Source organism: Oncorhynchus keta, chromosome 21 (assembly GCF_023373465.1).
Source record: "Oncorhynchus keta strain PuntledgeMale-10-30-2019 chromosome 21, Oket_V2, whole genome shotgun sequence".
NCBI lineage: Eukaryota > Metazoa > Chordata > Actinopteri > Salmoniformes > Salmonidae > Oncorhynchus > Oncorhynchus keta.
The window spans coordinates 28,880,224-28,893,113 of NC_068441.1; the positions used below are offsets into that span (position 1 = coordinate 28,880,224).

Genomic DNA, 12,890 nt, shown 5'->3' on the forward strand with positions numbered 1-12,890 from the left:
CCTGTTATGTTGATGAACGGTTGTGTCTTATATCTCTAATGCAACTTGATGTCACAATTTATCTTGAGGAACAATTTAAGTATTTTCTGAAAAACTACTGATTTAGAGTTGAAGTCGGAAGTTTACATAGACCTTAGCCAAATACGTTTAAACTCCGTTTTTCACAATTCCTGAGATTTAATCCTCGTAAAAATTCTGTGTCTTAGGTCAGTTAGGACCACCACTTTATTTCTTGAATGTGAAATGCCAGAATAATAGTAGAGAATGATTTATTTCAGCTTTTAATTATTTCATCATATTCCCAGTGGGTCAGAAGTTTACATACACTCAATTAGTATTTGGTAGCATTGCCTATAAATTGTTTAACTTGGGTCAAATGTTTCGGGTAGCCTTCCACAACCTTCCTACAATAAGTTGGGTGAATTTTGCCCCATTCCTCTTGACAGAGCTGGTGTAACTGAGTCAGGTTTGTAGGCCTCCTTGCTCCCACACACTTTTTCAGTTCTGCCCACAAAATTTCTATAGGATTGAGGTCAGGACTTTGTGATAGCCACTCCAATACCTTGACTTTGTTGTCTTTAAGCCATTTTGCCACAACTTTGGAAGTATGCTTGGGGTCACTGTCCATTTGGAAGACCCATTTGCGACCAAGCTTTCACGTCCTGACTGTTGTCTCGAGATGTTGCTTCAATATATCCACATAATTTTCCTGGCTCATGATGCCATCTATTTTGTGAAGTGCACCAGTCCCGCCTGCAGCAAAGCACCCTCACAACATGATTCTGCCACCCCCGTGCTTCACAGTTAGAATTGTGTTCTGCAAGCCTCCGCCTTTTTCCTCCAAACATAACGATGGTCATTATGGCCAAACAGTTTTATTTTTGTTTCATCAGACCAGAGGACATCTCTCCAAAAAGTGCGATCTTTGTCCCCCTGTGCAGTTGCAAACCGTAGTCTGGCTTTTTTATGGCAGTTTTGGAGTAGTGGCTTCTTCCTTGCTGAGCGGCCTTTCAGGTTATGTCGATATAGGACTCGTTTTACTGTGGATATAGATACTTTTGTACCGGTTTCCTCCAGCATCTTCACAAGGTCCTTTGCTGTTGTTCTGGGATTGATTTGCACATTTCGCACCAAAGTACGTTCATCTCAAGGAGACAGAACGCGTCTACTTCCCGAGCGGTGTGACGGCTGCGTAGTCCCATGGTGTTTATACTTGTGTACTATTGTTTGTACAGATGAATGTGGTACCTTCAGGCATTTGGAAATTCCTCCCAAGAATGAACCAGACTTGTGGAGGTCTATAATGTTTTTTCTGAGGTTTTGGCTGATTTCTTTTGATTTTCCCATGATGTCAAGCAAAGAGGCACTGAGTTTGAAGGTAGGCCTTGAAATACATCCACAGGTACACCTCCAATTGACTCGAATGATGTCAATCAGTCTATCAGAAGCTTCTAAAGCCATGACATAATTTTCTGGCATTTTTAAGCTGTTTAAAGGCACAGTCAACTTAGAGTATGTAAACTTCTGACCCACTGGAATTGTGATACAGTGAAATATAAGTGAAATAATCTGTCTGTAAACAATTGCTGGAAAAATGACTTGTGTCATGCACAAAGTAGATGTTCTAACCGACTTGCCAAAACTATAGAAATTTGTGTAGTGGTTGAAAAACAAGTTTTAATGACTCCAACCTAAGTGTATGTAAACTTCCGACTTCAACTGTTTCTTTTTTTCTTTTTTTAAATACATTTTTACCCCCCTTTTTTCTCCCCAATTTCGTAGTATCCAATTTTTAGTAGTTACTGTCTTGTCTCATCGCTATGAGACAAGAATATCCCTACCGGCCAAACCCTCTCTAACCCGGATGACGCTAGGCCAATTGTGCGTCGCCCCATGGAGCTCCCGGTTGCGGCTGGCTGCGACAGAGCCTGGGCTCGAACCCAGAGTCTGGGTGAGAGGCTCAGAAAAGATACAGTTGAAGGCCTCCCGGGTGGCGCAGTGGTCTAAGGCACTGCATCGCAGTGCTAGCTGTATCTTTAATACAAACTTATTTCTATACTTGGCACAAATTGTGTGATACATTAGCAGAAGCATGCTGCAGTAGGTTTGCACAACTAGTTTTGTGGTTTGCACTTGCAAACAGGATTTACTGGATTTACTGCTAACTACTAGGTTGCCGAGATCGAATCCCGAAGCTGACAAGGTAAAAATCTGTCGTTCTGCCTTTGAACAAGGCAGTTAACTAACTCACTGTTCCTAGGCTGTCATTGAAAATAAGAATTTGTTCTTAACTGACTTGCCTAGTTAAATAAAGGTTCAATAAAAATTCATAAAAATCATATGACATGCTCTAAAATGGCACAAATAAATGTTTCACAAAAAAACAGCTATATTCCTTCCTGAGAGGTAATGCTTATGCTTTATCATCATGTTTTCACCAAATAGTTATCTAATAAGAAATTGTATGTATTTTTAGAATGAATTTGATTATTTTAAAGGAGAAATAGAGAAATGTGCAGGTGTATAAAATATTTAATCTTACAACATGTTATCTTATCACATCAATGATGTATTATCAAACTGCACATGAATAGACCAACAAACAATTACAGATAAAAAAGAAAGGCACTTATTTGTAAACACTTTAAAACAAGACATTGAGACTGCGATATAGGATATGCATACATGGGCAATGCACATTGTTATAAAAAGCTTGATAATACAAGACTTGAAATGAGATCCAGTGGGCATATAGTGCCTTTTATGATGGTATATTGGAACACCATTAGACAAATATATACTTTGTGTTTATAAAACAATACACAGCCAGGGAATTCTACGAAACTATAACACAGTAATATTTGCAGTGGGCAATGCGTCATAATTAAAACAGGACAGAAACAAAAGAGGCAAATCGGATAAAGGACATTGATTTTGTCAAACCACAAGAAATGATCTTCTCATTGTCTTAGTTCCACTGTTTTTATCACCATCTCTATGCAATTGGCCAATAGTTTTGTTCAACCATCACTGGTGAACAGTCTGTAACATTAGGGTTACCTGTACTGTACATGGTTCTATACATTCTATTTCAAACTTCAACATAGAAAACGTTCCTATAGTACAGGCCAGCTGAGTACACCTTAGTATTGCACATTTATTAGTAAAGGAGATCTGGTAAAAAAAAGTTTTTTTTTTACATTTGATGTCACTTCCTCTTTTAGGGACAACATAGTACTGGTGAGAGGCTCAGAAACTGTACAGCAGAGCTGATAATATAAATGTCCAACTAAGATTGAGAGGCAAATGAACATGGATAAAAGCAATTTGATATGCAGTCATAAGAGGGACTGCTGGGAGCTTTGACCATGTTCATTTGACCATGTGTTCTCAGAAATGATCTGTGCTTTGTGCAAACAGACATTTGGCCTCCGCCTCTTTTAATCGCTTTGGCCTAGTGTGACCGCACTGCCTGAAAGACCAATGTGATGTCACTTCCTGTTTGTGTCCTCAGATTGGCAGCATTTGCCAAGAACTTCATAACCCCACACCACGTGTTCAATTGGCCTTAGTTTCTAGCCTACTGGGATAACTGCTGAGTGTAAACACCGAGGTGGGACAACGCAGTCTGTATATCAACATCATTTAATTTATTTTCATAATATCAAATAAACCCACGAAAATGTGGAAAGGTACAGACCATACAGTAAGTGTATTTTATCTGGCTGTCCAGTAGTGCCGAGTTGACAAAAACATGTAGGGAAGTGATAACTTTAAGAGAAGTTAATCTTATTGTAGTGTGTGTTTTTCTCCCATTGATCTACATACACTGAGTATACAAAATATTAAGAACACCTGCTCTTTCCATGACATAGCTTGGGTGCAACTCAATATTAGGAAGGAGTTCCTAATGTTTTGTACACTCAGTGTATTTGTCCCTTATCATTCCTTTAACTCATTTGCATGCTACACTTCTCTCTTTTACACTCCTGTCTTTTCTCTGGAAAATCTCTTTAAACTTCCCTCCTCCCTCAGATGTGAGCTTGCTTCTCTTCTCCCCCATCCTTCCTCAGTTTCCACAGCACTGGGCAGGGCTGGTCTGGGTAGGCTGTCTGAGGTCCACTGGAGGTCCTCCTCGAACCCCAGCACTGCCAGCTACTCCACCCAATGGCTCACTCTTGGGCAGTTTCTTGGCTAGAAAAAAAGAGAGACAACAAATCATGGTACTGTATACCACTTAGAACAATTATAGTATCTGTTGCTTATAGTTGAAATGGCAATGGTATACACAAGGAGACCGCTGCTCATATTTGGGTGTACAGCGAGGTTTTATCACCCTCTTGTGGATACAGAGGGACATTATCCCTTAGATGTGTCAAGGTAAAGTAAACTATCCATAGCAAAAACAAATGCTCTGTTAGGAATTGTGTTATGATTAGTTTTGACTGATAACGAGTACATAACATTAAATATGGAAGCCCTCGAGAAAGAAAGTCAGTGACATCTCCAACAGCCCATTTCAACACTATGAATTTGGATGATGGCGTGTCAGATGTGACTCACCTATGGCCAGGAAGAGGTTGTTGACATTCATGGCTGTCTTGGCAGAGGTCTCCATGAAGAGAAGACTGTTGTCAGCAGCATAACCCTGACCATCCTGAAAAAACACAACAGACATACAGACCTGCTACACACACACATCACTGCACAAGCATTTGGCCATTATCTCACTATCTTGGGTGTGAGGTATACACACAGGAGCCTACCGTATACTCCACCGCTCTGTTAGCAGACCAATCGGCTTTGTTGCCCGCTAAGGCTATCACCATGTTTGTACTGGCCTGTTTCTGGAGCTCGCTCACCCAGGCTTTGGCTCGTACAAAGGTCTCCTATCCAGAGCAGAAAATAAAGATCAGATATGGCTAGAAGGAACAGGGAAGATATACTAGCCTGAAATGCATGTCCTTCTCAAACATCTGGCTCAAACCTGTGCCCATGTGGTATAGTGTAAATGTAGGATATTGCGAAATTTCTGGCGAGAATAATTAACTGACGCTAATTAAAGACTTCACTACATATGAGTGGAAAAAGTGAGAGGAAGAGATTGGAGTCATTGTGCAGGAAGGAGATGGGCTGGACAGGAGGATTGTGAGAGGGGATGAGAGCGAGAGCGAGATAAAGGGGGAGATGGAGCATTTGATAAAGGAGAGAGATATGTTATCATCTAAGATGTACATACTGTGTTGGTAATGTCATAGACCACTATGGCTGCCTGAGCTCCTCTGTAGTACATAGGTGCCAGGCTGTGGTAGCGTTCCTGACCAGCCGTGTCCCAGATCTCAAACTTCACCATGGCACTGTCCACACTCACCATCTGAGTCAGAAAGGCCGCTGAGAGAAGAGAACATGGGAGATGCTTTAGCCTACAAAATAGTAGTGAGAGGAGTTAACGGATAAGTAGATTGAGGAAAAGGAAAGAAAAGAACGATAGAGGAAAAGTGTGCAAAATGTGAAAAAGTCACTGTGGAAAATGTTATCATATGGACAAACAGAAAGGAGGAGGTCAGATGACCAGATGTAAAAGTCTGAAAAAAATGTCCTGAAGAAGTCATATTGGTCTACAGAGGAGAGTATTCTGGTATATGGTTGGTACTCTACCCCCAATGGTGCTCTCCCCGAAGTCCTGGTACTGGCCTTTGACAAACTGCAGCAGCAGGCTCGACTTCCCCACTGATGTCTCCCCCAGTAGAACCAATTTAAACTGGCTCATCTTACTGGACTGGGGCTGGCCACTGGGTCGGGATGGGCGCCCTGCCATCGGGGCTGTGTATCTGTGAGGGGGTTGTTGGGGAAATTGAGGGTGGGGGTGTTGAGAGTGGGGGGACAGAAGGAAAAGGAGGTTCAAGTGACAGCTGGAGAGAGGAGCAGTGTGCGGCGGGGGAGGGAGGGGGTACCGCTCTCAAGGACAATGGAACACGTCTGCCAGATGAAAAATTGAAATCGATAAGACAAATAATACAAAAAAAAACAACAGATGTATCCCAGAATCTGGACTTTTATCATAATGGCAACCTGTCACACAATCACCCGTGAAACACATATTAAATCAAAATATATCTACACTCTAGTTTGCATGCTGCTGTAATCAGTTTTCATCTAGGGAATAGCCACTAGTATTTAGGAAGCATTAAAAGTCTGGGCTACTTACTAAAACCTGATTTATAAAACCATCTCTTATTTGTTAGCCTATAACTGAACAATGAGTGAAAATACAATAATTCAATAGCATCAATAATTACGTGGCAAATGTAGCAGACAATAACTTTCAAAACAGACTTTCTCTTCTCATCTTTTTCTGCAACACTGAGTTGACCATTAGGCTTATAGGTACCTCCGCCTGCCCTCGCCTCAAAGACTAATTTACGTTGACTATAGGCCCCACGTCGGCCGCGGAGTCCAGGTTGGCTACCCCGCAACAATGTAACATGTTACTTACTATTCCCTACTAGGAATAGGCCTACAGATGGTTGATTGACATAAAGCCTATATGCTATACATATTTAATAACCATTTAATAAGTTATCAATCCCTCCCCCACTTCTTCAGTCCACTCATTAGTGGTAAACCCCGTTCCTGTCCCTAGGTCATATACCGCAAGTCAACACGACCCCGTCCGTAAGGAATCTGTCGACAGCGCCCCAAAGTGGTCACATCAGAGCGTCGTTCCACACAAAATAACTTGTTTGTTTGTTTGTTTTAAATTCCGTTGCGACTATACCTGGCAAATGTTGCTGTTTATCCTTTGTCTTTTTAGTTGAGATACAGTCTGCGTTGTCCCATCTCGTAATTCCGGTGTTTTGGGGCGGTAACAGATTGACAGTTTTTTACCCAATTGTCTACTGGTAAAAGTCTATCCTTCCTCCACAGAAACTTTCGGGGAAGAGATGCAAAGTAGTCTCGTCCTCCAGAGTAGTGTTCTGAAATGAAACCCCCAGCACAAAACTCCTATGGTCGAGGCAGTGAAGGTTTTGGTGGGCAAAAATGATAAAATGCTCTACAATAGAATAGATCTGAGCAGAATATAATAAACTATCTATAAACTCTTATTCGCATCATAAACGTTTGTCCTTTGAAACAGTTCTCAAAATGCCATCACTTAATAGTGAACGAAAACGCTAGAACAGAATAGGACTACGTCTGAGCATAATAAAATAGAAGAGCTACGCAGAATAGAGCTGAGCAAAGAATAGAATAGGCTAGATATGAGCAGAATAGAGCTGAGCAAAGAATAGAATAGGCTAGATATGAGCAGAATAGAGCTGAGCAAAGAATAGAATAGGCTAGATATGAGCAGAATAGAGCTGAGCAAAGAATAGAATAGGCTAGATATGAGCAGAATAGAGCTGAGCAAAGAATAGAATAGGCTAGATATGAGCAGAATAGAGCTGAGCAAAGAATAGAATAGGCTAGATATGAGCAGAATAGAGCTGAGGAGAAAAAATATATAATATAATTGCTTCTTTTTGTCTTTTGACATCAGTTGAAACTAAAAATTTAAGTCCTTAATTTGTTTCTTATGATGTGGTAAGACAGTTGTAATAAACTCATAAAGGCATTAAAGGGGCAATATGGGTTTAACAAATTACAAAGTGGACACCCCACCACTGTTCTGGTAAACAGCTGCCGGCTGGGACTGGAGAAATGTAACCACTCTCAAATCATGGGCAGAGCTATGGATAAAAGGGCAGACCATCCCCATGATATTAAATTATAGTTTTAACCATGTTTTGATTCTCTACAGGGTAGGTTTACACTTACATTGTTTTCAAACAAATTAACAAGTTTATGTAAATGTAAAAATGTTTATATTTTGGGTTCTGATGGCCTGCAACAGTAGAACTAAGCTTATGAGGCATCTTGAAATGATATTCTTTAAGAATCAATGGGTACACTACTGGTCAAATGTTTTAGAACACCTACTTTCTTTTTTATTTTTTTATTTCTTTTTTACTATTTTCTACATTGTAGAATAATAGTGAAGGCATCAAAACTGTTAAATAACACATGGAATCATGTAGTAACTAAAAAAGTGTTAAACAAATCTAAATATATTTCACCCTTTGTCTTGATAACAGCTTTGCACACACTTAGCATTTTCTCAACCAGCTTCACCTGGAATGCTTTTCCAGCAGTCTTGAAGGAATTCCCACATATGCTGAGCACTTGTTAGCTGCTCTTCCTTCACTTTGCGGTCCGACTCATCCCAAACCATGTCCATTTGGTTGAGGTCGGGGGACTGTGGAGGCCAGGTCAATTGATGCAGCACTCCATCACTCTCATTCTTGGTAAAATAGCCCTTACACAGCCTGGACGTGTGTTGGGTCATTGTCCTGTTGAAAAACAAATGATAGTCCCACTAAGCCCAAACCAGATTGGATGGCATATCGCTGCAGAATGCTGTGGTAGCCATGCTGGTTATGTGTGCCTTGAATTCAAAATAAATCACAGACAGTGTCAGGAGCAAGCACCCCCACACGATAACATCTCCTCCTCCATGCTTTACAGTGGGAAATACAGATGCAGAGATCATCCGTTCACCCACACCGTGTCTCACAAAGACACCAAACCCCAAAAATCTCACATTTGGACTCCATACCTAAGGACAAATTTCCACCGATCTAATGTCCATTGCTCGTGTTTCTTGGCCCAAGCAAGTCTCTTCTTCTTATTGGTGTCCTTTACTAGTGTTTTCTTGCAGCAATTTGACCATGAAGGCCTGATTCAGACAGTCCCCTCTGAACAGTTGATGTTGAGATGTCTGTTACTTGAACTCTGTGAAGCATTTATTTGGGCTGCAATTTCTGAGGCTGGTAACTCTAATGAACTTATCCTCTGCAGCAGAACTAACTCTGGGTCTTCCTTTCCTGTGGCGGTCCTCATGAGAGCCAGTGTCATTATCGCGCTTGATGGTTTTTACAACTGCACTTGAAGAAACTTGAAATGTTCCATATTGACTGACCTTCATGCCTTAAAGTGATGATGTACTGTCGTTTCTCTTTGCTTATTTCAGCTGTTCTTGCCATAATATGGACTTGGTCTTTTACCAAATACGGCTATCTTCTGTAAACAAAACCCTTCTTTGGTTTTGTTTAACTGGCCACTGTCATTTAACTTTGGTATTTAACTTCAGATGCCTACCTAGCATATTTGTAAATTAACATGTACAATGATGTCAGGACAGTGTAATGCACTGTAGTAGCACAATGTCCTAATTTCCTGAAGTCAGGTATTTTTAGGCCTCAGACAGGGGTAAGTGTTGACCCTGTCGCTCTGAGAGGAAGCCAGAATACAGTGTATCTGTTTCCTGTTTACGGAACCTTGGGACATCTGTCCTACTTATGGAAATCACCATTATAAACATCAACCACTACTCACATTGGATACTGTGAAAGACTGCTACTGTGTCCATCACAGCCTTACTGTGTTGCAAACCTTGGTACTGATAATATTTGAAATAATAACAAATATTTTAGCTGTGCTTCATTTGATCTTGCCTGTTGCAATGGAACAATAGAAAAGTATTAAAGGTAAAAACCCTGCTCACCTGGCACTCCAGGCAGGCTCAAAGCTTTTAAAAGATTTCAAATAATATTTGAACTGAGGTCTGCTGTGATGTTGGTGTGTCGGAGCCTGTTCTCTTTTACGTCACATGAGGTCGCCTTAACAAAAACAGCTCAGGACTGTACCATTTAGACTCAGGACATATTCCATGCATGCTGGACCTGTTGTTAACAGTTGTTGTGAAAGTAAGCGGTATCTGGGAAGTTGATGTACTTCCCTTGTTTTTATTCCCTTGAGGTTGATTAGACACATATGCTGGGTAATGTTTATTAGTGGTTATTCTGGAGATGAAAGGATGCAGGATGGGAATAAGTGTGTCCTGTTATTGTATGGGGAAGATGCCATTAGGGACTAACTAGCCCAGTGGAGGCTGCTGAGGGGAGGACGGCTCATAATAATGGCTGGAATGGAGTCAATGGAGTGATATCAACCACATGGAAACCACGTCTTTGATGTGTTTGATGCCGTTCCATTGTCTCCATTCCAGACATTATTATGAGCTGTCCTCCCCTCAGCAGCCTCCACTGGACTAGCCATAATAAAAACCTTATCCTACCTCTTATATCTCCTCCATTTCTAACTCTCTCAAAGCAGTCAAGGGATGTAGCAAACTCCCTTGAGGCTTGAGTAGGTTCATAAGGTACATGATATACAATTGTGCATCTACATCAAATCAAATTTTATTTGTCACATGCGCCGAATACAACAGGTGTAGGTAGATCTTACAGTGAAATGCTTACTTACGAGCCCCTAACCAACAATGCAGTTAAAAGAAATACGGATAAGAATAAGAAATACAAGTAACAAGTAATTTAGAGCAGCAGTAAAATAACAATAGCGAGACAATATAAAAAAGGGGGTACCGGTACAGAGTCAATGTGCAGGGACACCGGTTAGTTGAGGTAGTATGTACATGTAGGTAGAGTTATTAAAGTGACTATGCATAGATGATAACAACTGAGAGTAGCAGTGGTGTAAAAGAAGGGGGGGCAATGCAAATAGTCTGGGTAGCCATTTGATTAGATGTTCAGGAGTCTTATGGCTTGGGGGTAGAAGCTGTTTCGAAGCCTCTTGGACCTAGACTTGGTGCTTCGATACCACCTGCCGTGCGGGAGCAGAGAGAACAGTCTATGACGAGGGTGGCTGGAGTCTTTGACCATTTTTAGGGCCTCTCTCTGACACCGCCTGGCATAGCGGTCCTGGATGTCAGGAAGCTTGGCCCCAGTAATGTACTGGGCCGTTCACACTACCTTCTGTAGTGCCTTGCAGTCAAAGGCCAAGCACTTGCCATACCAGGCAGTGATTTGACCAGTCAGGATGCTCTTGATGGTGCAGCTTTAGAACCTTTTGAGGATCTGAGGACCCATGCCAAATCTTTTCAGTCTCCTGAGGGGGAATAGGTTTTGTTGTGCCCTCTTCACCTGTCCTGGTAATCCGTCTGGCCCTGCGGCCTTGTGAATGTTGACCTGTTTAAAGGTCTTACTCACGTCGGATGCGGAGATCATGATCACACAGTCTCCTGGAACAGCTGGTGCTCCCATGCATGTTTCAGTTTTATTTGCCTCGAAGCGAGCATAGAAGTAGTTTAGCTCATCTGGTAGGCACTGGGCAGCTCGCGGCTGTGCTTCCCTTTGTAGTCTTTAATGGTTTGCAAGCCCTGCCACATCCAACGGATGTCAGAGCCAGTGTAGTACGATTCGATGTTTGTCCTGTATTGACGCTTTTCCAGTTCGATGGTTTGTTGGAGGGCATAGCGACATTTCTTATAAGCTTCCGGGTTAGAGTCCTGCTCCTTGAAAGCGGTAGCTCTAGCCTTTAGCTCAGTGTGGATGCTGCCTGTAATCTATGGCTTCTGGTTGGGGTTTGTACATACTGTCACTGTGGGGACGACGTCATCGATGCACTTATTGATGAAGTCAATTACTGATGTGGTGTACTCCTTAATGCCATCAGAGGAATTCCGGAATATATTCCAGTCTGTGCTAGCAAAACAGTTCTGTAGCTTAGCATCTGCTTCATCTGACCACTTTTTTATTGATCTAGTCCCTGGTGCGCCTGCTTTGATTTTTGCTTGTAAGCAGGAATCAGTAGGATAGAATTATGGTCAGATTTGCCAAATAGAGGGCGAGGGAGAGCTTTGTATGCGTCTCTGTGTGTGGAGAAAGGTGGTCCAGAATTTTTCTCTGTTTGCACATTTAACATGCTGATAGAAATGTGGTAAAATGGATTTAAGTTTCCCTGCATTAAAGTCCCCGGCTACTAGGAGCGCCACCTCTGGGTGGGCATTTTCTTGTTTGATTATGGTGGAATACAGCTCATTCAGTGCTGTCTTAGTGCCAGGCTCTGACTGTGGTGGTATGTAGGTATGTAAACAGCTATGAAAAATACAGATGAAAACTCTCTAGGTAGGTAGTGTGGTCTACAGCGTGTCATGAGACACTCTACCTCAGGCGAGCAAGAGCTTGAGACTTCCTTAGATATCGTGCACCCGCTGTTATTTACAAAAATACATAGTCCGCTGCCCCTTGTCTTAATAGACGCCGCTGTTCTATCCTGCCGGTACAGCGTTTAACCAGCCAGCTGTATGTTGATAGTGTCATCGTTCAGCCACAACTCTGTGATTCATAAGATATTACAGTTTTTAATGTCCCGTTGGTAGTTTAGTCTTCCGCGTAGGTCATCGATATTATTCTCCAAAGATTGCAGGTTTGGTAGCAGAATGGAAGGAAGTGGGGGTTTATTCGATTGCCTATGAATTCTTAGAAGGCAGCCCGCCCTTCGGCCCCTTTATCGCTGCCTCCCCTTCGCGCAAATCATGGGGATCTGGGCCTGTTCCCGAGAAAGCAGTATATCCTTCGCGTCATGCTCATCAGACTCGTGAAAGGAAAAAAAGGATTCTGCCAGTCCGTGGTGAGTAATCGCAGTCCTGAGGTCTAGAAATTATTTCCGGTTATAAGAGTCGGAAGCGGCAACATTATGTACAAAATAAGTTTTAAAAAAAGTTACAAACAACGCAAATAAACAAAAACAAAAAAACACAATCGGGTGGGGACACATAAAACATCTGCCTTCCTCTCCAGTGCCAATTTAGTTCTATATGTGCACAGGGTCAAATGATCAAACCACAGACTTCTATTTGTCAAAAGTACACCAATGTTCAAAAATTTGGGGTCACTCAGAAATGTCCTTGTTTTTGAAAGAAAAGCACATTTTCTGTCTATTAAAATCACATAAAATTGATAAAAAATACAGTGTAGATATTGTTAATG

General features: G+C 41.7%; 1 protein-coding gene across 1 annotated transcript; it reads right to left on the bottom strand.

The window, feature by feature from the left end:
- Nucleotides 1–2,514: 2,514 nt before the first annotated feature.
- Nucleotides 2,515–7,219, bottom strand: LOC118400392 (ras-related protein Rab-5B-like). The gene is made up of 6 exons (XM_035797220.2): nt 6,779–7,219; nt 5,659–5,831; nt 5,240–5,391; nt 4,767–4,889; nt 4,564–4,657; nt 2,515–4,194 (listed from the first exon to the last, which is right to left on the bottom strand). Exons 2-6 carry the CDS (start codon nt 5,816–5,818, stop codon nt 4,070–4,072), a joined length of 654 nt encoding a protein of 217 aa, XP_035653113.1. The 5' UTR covers nt 5,819–5,831; nt 6,779–7,219; the 3' UTR covers nt 2,515–4,069.
- Nucleotides 7,220–12,890: the final 5,671 nt, after the last annotated feature.

Coding starts and splice junctions, on each gene's coding strand:
- LOC118400392 (XM_035797220.2), bottom strand. CDS start 5,818: ATGGCAGGGCGCCCATCCCGACCCAGTGGCCAGCCCCAGTCCAGTAAG. Junction 5,392..5,658: donor CGGGGAGAGCACCATTGGGG/GTAGAGTACCAA, acceptor CTCTTCTCTCAG/CGGCCTTTCTGACTCAGATG. Junction 4,658..4,766: donor ACAGAGCGGTGGAGTATACG/GTAGGCTCCTGT, acceptor GTGTTTTTTCAG/GATGGTCAGGGTTATGCTGC.